Below are 10494 nucleotides of genomic sequence, written 5' to 3' on the forward strand. Positions count from 1 at the left end.
TGGGGGATAATGTAGGCTATAAACCCAGAATTAAAATTAAATTAAATTTAGATTTTAGAAGTAAATGCCTTAATATATTACAAAACACTAGTATGAATGTATACTACATCTGTTGTCTAACAAATAAATTCGTTTGACTTTGTTATTTGCTACTTAGAGCAAACAAAATAGGTAATGTCACCTGTGTGTGATGTTACGCAGCCCTCAAAGGCTGCCAGTGAGCTGAAAACATAAATAATCTGTAAATGTGATGAAAAGTGTTATACCAAAAGAAATACGAATTTCGAAATAATGTAATTTCTGTACGAGTCATATGTAAGCGTTTGTCTCAAGAAACCGTTTTGAAGACAACAGTCATCAGAATTAAATCTAACAAAGTAACTATTAAATATGAAAATTAAATATGCATTGTCGACTGTGGTTTTGTTAAGAACAAAAGTTATTTAGAATGTTATACACAGATGGCATCTGATCTTCCTCATAAGAAATGGTTATAACCAGTTAAATTAAATGCTTGGTGTGGGATGAGATTTCTCTTCCGTTTCTTTAGTGAAGTGTGACAAGTATTGTTTTGCAGAAACCAAATGAAGACTTTGGATATGAATGCCCAGCATCATGAACTTCTACCCTTGCAGGACCATGATAATGCACTTAGGGAACGACGCCTTCTGAACGCTTGGCGCCACGCTGCGTTGCAGTCAGACAGTCAACACTCGGATAAAACCAACAACAATAACATAATCCAACTAGCAAGGTATGGCAAGATGGCTGGCAAGCAGAATTAAACAGTAATTAAGCATACATATATAATGAGGCATTATCATCAAGTTCCTTAGTTCTAGCTTGTCTGATTGTTTTAGGATCCAAAGAGACTCGGATATCTTCATTATTTAAGAAGTCAGAAAAACATTTGGTTGCCAGCAGTAGTTTGTCTCAAGGAATCTATTTGTGTAAAGTGTATACATATATCTGCAATAGTTTTTGAGTTATGACATTTGTACATGTAAAACTTTGGTCGGGAAATCTCAAAGGAATTGAACACAGGTGAAACCTAAGTGTAATCGGAAAATAATATAAAAGTGTGTCCTAGAGAAATAGGGAGTGAATGTAAGAACAGTGTTCAGTGGTGGACATTTTGAACATGGTAATGAACATTCATGTTTCACGGAATGAACATTTTGAATCGGGTATGTAAATTTTGAATGAAGTCTGCTTTTATGTCATAATGATCTATGAATTCAGTTTGCAGAAAGGAGCAGATTGCTGGCTTAAAGTGTCGAGAGATGGAAGAAATTTTTCAGAACTTTAAGGACTTATATCCCTTTACACTGGGACAGGCAAAATAAACTGTGTAGTTGATGCAGAATTACCAAAATTATTAATTTAATAATTCATGCATGGTTACAGCATCTGTTGAATTACTCCAACCATACTTACACTATAAGTAATTAGCTATTGCAAAAAATGATTCTGCAGATTCAGGATTTTATGGAATCAATTGGCTAGGTTTTGATGAGCATGCTGATTGATTTATAAACTTTTTTGATCCTACAAAGTTATAAATTGGTTCTTCTTCTCCACAGCAGTGGGCTGCAGAATAGCCGTCTGTCAGGGCCTACCCGTGTGCCACAAATCAAGATGAACAGCAGTAACAATAACGGCAGTCCATTCTGTTTGGTCCCAGATCTCCGACACTTACTTCGTTCAACTGCTCGTTCTCCAGAGACCCCCACGCGGGAACATCCTGCGAAAAATGGTGGAGAAGATGATCAGGCAGACACTGACCTCAATGGCCCCTACAACTTCAGACAGTTACTGCGTCCAACTGAGCATCTACCCACAGAATCACTCCGCAAAAGGAAAGGCATCTTGACGGCAGAGAGGCCTAACGTACCCATCACAGGCTTGAGTCCGCCAAATCAACTAGGTGACAGTCCTAGTAAGCGAAGGGCAAAACCAGTTCACCGCAGAAAGATATAGGTTTCGTTTGTTACTACTGGTCTTTCTTGATGAACTGGCTATGCAGTAATGCCTTATCCAGTGGCTATCCAATTATTTAAATGTACAGACCTGAATTAGAATACAAAATAATTTGTGGGCCAAAGAAGTTGATGCCTTACTGGAACTGTCAGTATCCTCTCTGTGATCATGTTCCACTTTTGAAATATATTTGACACACCCAAACATTGTCCTATGAGAAACCCATTCATACATGCAAGGACCATATCAGAATTCATGAGCACAGTCAGATTACACGTGTAGGACACGTCAAATTATTACTGAGAGTTATCTATTTTCTTTCATGTACATTTGTTTAAATGTATAGTAAATGTGTTCATGACTTTTGGTATGACCTTCTTAAGTGTATGATGTCCCACAATTTTGATATACATTATATGTGATATTGTTTTGCCGATTGGCCACTGTTGTAAATAATACTTAAATTATATTTGATATTAAATTGTGTCATACAGTTCTGAAACTTTTAATTAGCCTCTAAATGCCTTTGCAGGGTTGAACATCAGTTGGCTACCGCAGACGGACCAACAGGATCTGCATTATCGTGACATTAGTCATTTTAGGTTCAGCCACCAGCCTGACATAGACCACTATCAGAAGAATTATTTGTCCTCCTTCCATGACAGTGCCCAGTAACATTTGTAATTTTTACAGATACCAACAGAAAAGATATATATTTCTCCTGTTATGTAACAGCATTGTGTCACAGAGCAGTATGAGCAGTTGACAAGATGTAAATTATTTTAATCATTGTAGCTGGGTGGGAAAGTACGGACATTTGGTTTCTGCACTGCAGCAGAGGACATCACATTATTGGAATTTTCATTGCCTGAAATTTGACAAGTAGCTTAGTTAAATTCTGAAATGCTGACTTTCTTTTCGTAGCATAGGGAGAGACAAACAACGTGTTTTACTGGTACTTAATGACTCACCAGCTATAAGTAGCTTCAAACCCACACTGGTTAGGAATCACCATTTATGAGAAAGGTTGTGGAAGAGACACTTATTTTATGTGATTTTTCTGTATATATTATGTTCAGATATTGCCTGTTTCATCCATTTCTATTTGATCACCCTCGTAATAATTAGTAATGAGTGTAAATTACAAAGGTGCTTATCTTGTAATATGATGTAAATATTCTATCATGGTTACACCCTACAGCAGTTGTCTTAATACAAGACAATACCCTTTTTTGAAATAGTATTCAAGGAAAAGAATTGTCTTCTGGTTTTATTTCAGAGTTAGTGATTGTTCATGATGTAGCTTCTTCTAACAGTGGCAAATGGCATCTGATCATTTCATGTTGCACGTTTAGAAAGGACATTTCAGTAACTTCTTGCTTTGGCTCAGTTAAGTCTGCTGTACTGTAACACAGCAGGTCCATGCTTCAGATAGCAAACCTGCCCATCTTTAAATAACCATGCTGCCCTCTTTTCTGCTTTGGATAGCAATGCTGCATATCTATCACAGAAATGTTGCCCTGCTACTTCCCTTGGATGGCAACTCTACCATTTTTGCAATACCAATGTTTTAGCTGTGGTATCTGCTTTGGATAGAAACCCTGTCAGTGTTTTTTTAAATGTTTGTGCTGCCCTCCTTTCTGCTTTGTAATGCAATCGTGTCAACCTCTGAATCAAGTGTCGCCTTCTTATCTCCTTTATGTAGCATCCCCGCCAGTCTTTGATACCAAAGTTGGTATGCTTTTTGCTTTAGATAGCAAATCCATCAATCTTTGATAACAGAGTTTCAGAATCCTGTTGTGCAATTAGATGCGTCAATATTGAGTAAAAAATTAACATTCTGGAGACTAGGTCTCTCTACATTGAGGGTTAGTGTGAGGAATGGCCAAAATTCACTGATATATTAAAGCTCTGAACCCAGCCCCCAAAAGGCCTTGTTGGTATAGGTTTTCAGATGATGTATTTGTTACATGGCCACTGCAAGACTTTCAGCAGCATCTTAACAGCATGCATATGAGTATCAAGTTCACTCTGGAAATGGAATAAAATGGCATGCTATAATTCCTGGACATAATAGTAACAAAGAAGCCAGATTGTGCTCTGGGACATACTGGAAACCTGCCTGTGCAGATCTCTCTTCATGCAGTCACACCATAATCTTTCAATAAAAAAATGCAGTTTTACAAACCTTATAAACCTGGTCAGACCTACTATGTGACACATAGTCTCAACACAGAAGTCTGACATTTAAAGAGGCATTTGAAAAGAGCAGGTACAGTGGAGTAGACTTCACCAGAGCTACATATCTTACAAACAAGCTTGGAAAATATAATCTGTACTAGAATACACGGAGTTTAAATATGCATATTTTAGATAAAGCTATTAGTAATGAAATTGGTCTGAGATATCCCCTTTTATACCTCAAGAGATTGTTCACCATCTCCAGCAATTTGTTCCTGTGCAGAATTGGCTTGGGCTTTACACAGGACTCTGCCGTTAGCTTTTAGCAGGGGTAGCTCAGTTAATACAGTGACTAAGGGTTCGATATCCGACAGGGGTGTAGAATTATTCCTCTACCCTGTGCGTCCAGATGGGCTCACCCAGCCTCCTGTCCAATGGGTATCGGGGTCCTTTCCTAGGGGTATAGCGTGGCCGGGGATGACCCTATCTAGGGCCGGAGTTACGATTGAGTAGAAGCCTAAACGGCGTGTAGTGTTACTGCTTTACGTTTTCGAATATAGCTTTCTTCTGGGTTGTAGCGCCATGTCTGGTAGAAGTTTACCTACGATTCACAGATCTTTGCTGCCTCCATCATCAGGGTGATGAGTCATCACAGCAAGAACCTCTGAACCGTCGGCAAACTTCTACCAAACTGTTAGTACACTGAGCAACAACCCACATGGTAGCCATTTTCGGAATCACCGCCGTGAAAAACGTCAAATCCTACTTAGTGGTATTTCATTTTAGATGTTGGCTACTACAAAATTCCGTTTGGTAGCACTGCGTAGCCGATATTTGTATTACAGTGTGCGTGTGTGTTGTGTAGCGTAGTACAGAATGGAAGTAATAAAATTTGAAGACATTATTTCGCATGCCGCAGCGTCTCGGATTGAAAGGATAGAGGAAGAAAGCAAAGAAGAAGACGATAGTGATAATAGTAGTGACAATTCTTCGGTAGAATCGATTAACAAGCAAAAATCACACATTCCACGTGGTCGACCAAAATCGGGAAGAGTCTGGAAACAACGAAAATCGAAGTATGTGAATCTTTGTCTTCAGTGATGTGACAGTACAGTTTCACCTGCGCATCTTTATACTGATAAATGTCAATCTTCTAGATGCCTTTATAACTATTCCCCGACCTATTACCTTGTTATTTTGCGGTTTATACCCAACTTCGACAGGCGGCGAGCAGAGCTAGATGTAATTAAGTTATGATTATATATACACCTTAAGTTAGAATATTTAACCATTTCTGATAAAGTATCGACCGTGAATATAACAAAATACATTGTGTCATGTGACAGTAACCAGTCACTGAAAGTGAAGTGGACTACATCCAATCTTCAGCTGTATTATTCATCCTGATACCTAAAATTCAGAGGTCACTCTTAGCTCAGGACCAGAGTAAGATTAAAGTATGGGACTTTACAAGCATGTATTCATGGGTCTCATACATTAAGTTGGCTGTAGAGTGTGTAAGACTTGGTGGAATCAAATCTGTAGTCTGGTGTAAAATTCAAGTGTATCACATTAATACTTGGTTTTTCATGTTCATCACTTCTCACACATTTGGTTCACTGTTTTTTCACTTTGTAGAATGCTTTCGGTAAGGTGAAGCGTATGAAAATAATTTAGTTAGAAGCTTTGTTTAGAAACTTGGCATCCAAGAACTCTGCAGTTGTTTGACTTTTGAAGATAGCTGTCTTATGGGTTGTAGTGCCATATAGGTTGGTAAAAGTCTACCAATGCTTCAGAGGTCCTCTGAAATATCCGCATAGAGGTTATGGTGTTGTGGCAGGGACACACTAGATGAAACCCTCTCTGCACACTGTTATCCACAGTTTTATCATCTTGGTTGTCCTCTCCAGTTCAACTGTGATAGTCTCTAACATTATTAGTTTTTTTTAAATAGACTTGTTTCACATTCTGAATTAAAAGTTCAATGTTTAATCTTCTAGGTGAATACCAGGTTATGAATAGCCAGATAACATGTGACACATGTAAAGACAGAGGTAATGATAACTTCATGCTGAGGGAAGTGCATTATGTAATCAGGACTTTTGCAGATGACCCCAGAAATGTACTATGCAAATTTTGGCATCCAAGTGAGATCCTTGTTGACATAAGGATCTGTCTTGGATGCCAAAGTTAGCCACTAATGTGGTTTTGAAAGGAACTCACTTTAAAAGTGTTTCACTGTGAACCAGTTGGGCCTGGTTTGCTTGTGTGTGTATTTATTTTAACTAATTCACCCTAACTTTACCAAATATTACATAATCTAAAGTAGGCATAATTTTTGCCACACCAGCAAGTTCCCATATTTTGAGCTTTACTTCAGTTGCTCTCAATAAAGATAATTTGTCTTCAGTTAAAAATTGTCTTTATACTAAGAATTGTGCCCTACATCATGGACATGATGAGGAAGCAGTAGTTGAAGAAAGGTGGTTAAAGGGGGTTCAGTGTTATAGAAGTGCTTTACTGCCAGGACATATTTGTGGAAAGTTACAGGATATTGAAGTGGATAAAGATGTGCTGTTTTCCAAAATAATATTTGAATTCTAATATTTTTCTTTAAAACAGATTTTCATCAATTATTAAAACACGAGGAATAAGGAGGTCAAAGGAGAAGAAAGACCTGCTAAGATTAGAGCTGAAACAAGTTAAGCAACATTCACGAGCTTTAATAGAAGAAAGAAAGAAGGAAAAGGAGGAGAAACAGTTTCGAAGGAAGGAAAATCTAAAGCGACAGGAAGAAAATAGGCTAAAATCAGAAATTGTTCAAGTGGTATGTGAACTTTCATTTTATGCTAATTTTAGCTTACTGTAGGGACCACCACACCCAGAATGACTAGCACCCAGTCCCCTAAAAAAATTCTGCTTGAAGCTCTCATCTAGATGGTTGATAGGCAGAGCATAAGTCTGAATATTTCTGGAATGTGTAAACATTTCTTTTGATGTGTAGTATAGAGGTGCATGTAGGCCATGCATGAGTGAAGTATTTTGTTCCAGTGCAATATTTCCATAAAGCAACTTACAAAATTAAAACTATGTAACAAAAAATTAAAATCGCCACTTACCTTTGCTTAATTAAATAATATAGTATGATGTAATGTAGTTTAATCTCAAATATGGTCTTATACTGAGACTATAGTAACTGTGTTGTGTTATATAGATGTACATGTACATTGTAGTTCATGGATGAGTGAACATAAGGTGCAAAATCCCTTAACAGTAAGTGACCATCACATGCTGAGCATAAGTAGAATTTGAAGTTTACGCAGCAGTGAGTCCGAAGATGGCTGTCTTCTGGTTTGTACTGCCATGTGTCAGGTAGAAGCTTGCCAGCATTTTAGAGTTCCTTGCTGCATCCATCATCAGGGCAATGAGTCCTGATGATGCAATGAAGGACCTCTGAACTGTTGGTAAACGTCTACCAGACTTCATGGAGTTATAACCCAGAAGACAGCCATCTCCATAAGAGTTCTGTTATTGCACTCTCTTCACAATCACACTGAATAAATTTTTTTATCAAATCTAAGAAAGAGAGGCTGCTTTCAAATCGCCCACTGTCTTCCAAGCCACACCACTCTACTCCACAAAAGATGCCATAGTTAATATGGGAGCTCTCAGATGGTCCATTGCCATTGGTACCACCTTCAGCCACCTTGAGCTACACAAAATCCTCTTCCACAGCTGTTTTTCTGAATTCACATTGATATAGTTTTCTCAAATTCTTGGCCATTCCATGCGGCTGCTTATACAGTGGGTTTCAGACAGAAGTCCTCCTCCTTCTTCTCATCAGCTAAAACAGCATTATCAGCATCTGAGAGAAGTATGGTAAAAGATTTCCCGAGCTCCCTGAGATGGTGGTGGTAGTGGTGAGGAATATTATCAGTATCAAATGGAAAAGAAGTTGGGGTTGGATAAGGGCTTGTGTCTATTCCTTATTTATCCACACTACTCTGTCAGGGGGGAAAAAATTTAAAAAACACCATTATAATTGTTTCCATAAGCATTGCAGCATGCGTTTCTGGCATAAACGTTGTAAACCCTACTCTGACAGTTTTATTTGCTGAAGACTATTTGTATTTAGATTTTAGGTAATAATTTATGTTAATTTTTGTCTAGATAACAAACACTTCAAAAATTAAGAGAATGAAGAAGAAACAACTGCGGCAAGTTGAGAAACGGGACACTACAACGTTCGTCAAGAAATTTTGAGAATAATGGACTGAATTAATTTTATAAAAACTGATTCGTCAAAGGTAGTGTGTTGAAGGTGTGCAGAGTGCAAAATAATGTCTGTAAATGAAACAAATATGTAACAGCTCTGAAGGCTGTCCTATGCATAAGAAGCAAAATTCACATAATGTTTCCTTTCGCCATGAACGTGTAATAACTGTACATACCATTCTTCCCACATTTCTTATCCTGTGTAACATGTGCATATTTCTTTGCACGTAACTACTTTTTGCAGTGTGCCTTTCCATTATGAACTTACATTCACTCAACTCGTTAATGACCATTAGCGAGCAACTGGGGATATCCTTGGAGGGTACAGTATTCTTCATTTAATTGTAGCTGTGGAGTGAAAGAAAACAGCATTGTTGTATCTAGACATTAACATGGACGTTATTGAAAACAGCTAAAAACAAAATGGATAGATTGTAGTAATGGTTCAGTGATACATAAATTAAGGAAAACTGGAAATGACATCAGTGAGTTTGTATGAGAGTGGTTTGTAAGTTCAAAGACTATAAATTTGCTAATATCTGGAAATGCAAAAGAGGTAGCGGAAGAATTTGTAAACAGTGAATTTAAAGTGTCTAATGGATGGTTAAACACATTCATAAGGAGACATCAAATTGTTTTTAATGAAGTCCGTGGTGAAGCTAGAGACATCTGTGAAGAAACTGCAGGAGACAATGCTGACATTGCACTACACTATGGAAAGATATGCCCCAAAGGGTAATGCAGGTGGTGATGAAACAGTACTTTCTTTCTTCCCCCCCCCCCCCTTTGCTAATTGAAACCGGTTATGGAGGCAGCAAGCACCACTGAAGCGTTCATGAACATGCAACATTCCAGAAGACTTGTCATCTTTGAAATTAAATAGTAGTTTCACATTAGTAAAACTTCGTGGAATTGAAGGCTGCGGAAGCAGCAGAAAATATCTCAAAGACAAAATGAATGTGTCTGAAACAAACAGAAGAGAAATATTAGGGTAAACTTCACAAAGGGTTGACAAGCCTAACATTTACATGTTAAAAGGTGAGAATGGTAATATACTTGCAGATTCCTACAATATTTTCAATACCTGGAAAAATGAATTTTCTTGTTGACTAAATGTGCATTTGTTTCAAGGCTGTTCTGGTCCCTGAAATACTTTCTGACACATTCCACATCTAAATAAACATAGTCAATACACTTAACTTTAAACACAATCTACCCTTCATAATGTTGATCCTGGTTTTGGTACCATGTGAAGTAGGCTGTGTTGCTGACATTTCAAAGGGAGGTACTGCCTCAAGGTTTATCAGGCCAAAACCTCTGCAGAAATTTTGCCCATTTACAAAATGTTTTTTGTATGAATGTATACAAAATTTCAGTTGCTGATACGCTGTGCAATGGTATGAAAAAAAATTCTCAATTTTAAAACACATACAGTGAGCCTAGCAATGACTTGGTATCCACGGGTGCTTTCCAGCTGATTGTGATTCCATGGAGCAGGTGCTGTTGATAAGGATACATGCAGGAATTGTCTTTCTGTGTAATACACAAATGTTTTATATTGTTTTGTGGAGATGATAAACACAAATGACTATTCCACTCAACTATGGCTACTATGTACATGTGCAGTGTGTTTAGTCAACTCTCACTTCCTGGCTCCTGGCAAGAATTGCTAAAAAATCTTCATTGATTTCATTGTAGTATAAGGCAAAATTTCCAAACAAATTACTAAACAAAAGACTTGTATGGATAATATTTTAATTATATTTGCTTGAAAAATTAACTCAGTGTGCTCCATTTATGTTCTGAATTCTCCAACGGGGGGTGGAAAAAATGAATTACTTGTGGTTGTGTCCAAAAATGACCTCAAGTGTGGTTTTGAAGAATTTTCTAAACTGGTAGAATTAACCTGAAATACATCAAGCAACACTACTGCAACAGGGCGTTATGTTTTTGTGCTAAAACGAATAAATGCTTTTTATAGGCCCACACAAAATCAAGAGAGATTGTGTGCGTCGTCTCAATTTACTTTCAATTTAAAGAAAGAGAAGTTTGTGGAAT

The 10494-nt window shown here is 37.6% G+C and overlaps 2 protein-coding genes and 1 long non-coding RNA gene across 6 annotated transcripts in view; 2 read left to right on the forward strand and 1 right to left on the reverse strand.

Annotated features, from left to right (window-relative positions):
• LOC110839553 (myosin-IIIb-like) overlaps window positions 1–2473 on the forward strand; it is a 51584-nt gene extending 49111 nt beyond the window's left edge. For 3 of the 4 annotated variants that reach the window (XM_022083871.2, XM_087340337.1, XM_087340364.1), the window contains 2 exons: window positions 578–754; window positions 1584–2473. In XM_022083871.2, the coding sequence (XP_021939563.2) occupies window positions 578–754; window positions 1584–1980 (574 nt within the window). In that variant the 3' untranslated portion in view covers window positions 1981–2473. The remainder of the gene's footprint in view (window positions 1–577; window positions 755–1583) is intronic. The other variant, XM_087340358.1, reaches the window with a different exon arrangement.
• A 2396-nt stretch (window positions 2474–4869) lies between these two features.
• LOC110839555 (coiled-coil domain-containing protein 86) lies at window positions 4870–8588 on the forward strand. Its single transcript, XM_022083876.2, has 3 exons — window positions 4870–5237; window positions 6784–6988; window positions 8332–8588. Exons 1-3 carry the CDS (start codon window positions 5038–5040, stop codon window positions 8422–8424), a joined length of 498 nt encoding a protein of 165 aa, XP_021939568.1. The 5' UTR covers window positions 4870–5037; the 3' UTR covers window positions 8425–8588.
• LOC110839556 (uncharacterized) lies at window positions 7306–9202 on the reverse strand. The gene is made up of 2 exons (XR_002546528.2): window positions 8705–9202; window positions 7306–8005 (listed from the first exon to the last, which is right to left on the reverse strand). It is a non-coding gene; the product is annotated as an uncharacterized LOC110839556 (long non-coding RNA).
• Between the last annotated feature and the right edge of the window lie 1292 nt (window positions 9203–10494).

This window comes from Zootermopsis nevadensis, unplaced genomic scaffold (assembly GCF_977971745.1).
Source record: "Zootermopsis nevadensis isolate Lab colony 2312 unplaced genomic scaffold, Znev_1.0 Znev_ptg000003l, whole genome shotgun sequence".
NCBI lineage: Eukaryota > Metazoa > Arthropoda > Insecta > Blattodea > Termopsidae > Zootermopsis > Zootermopsis nevadensis.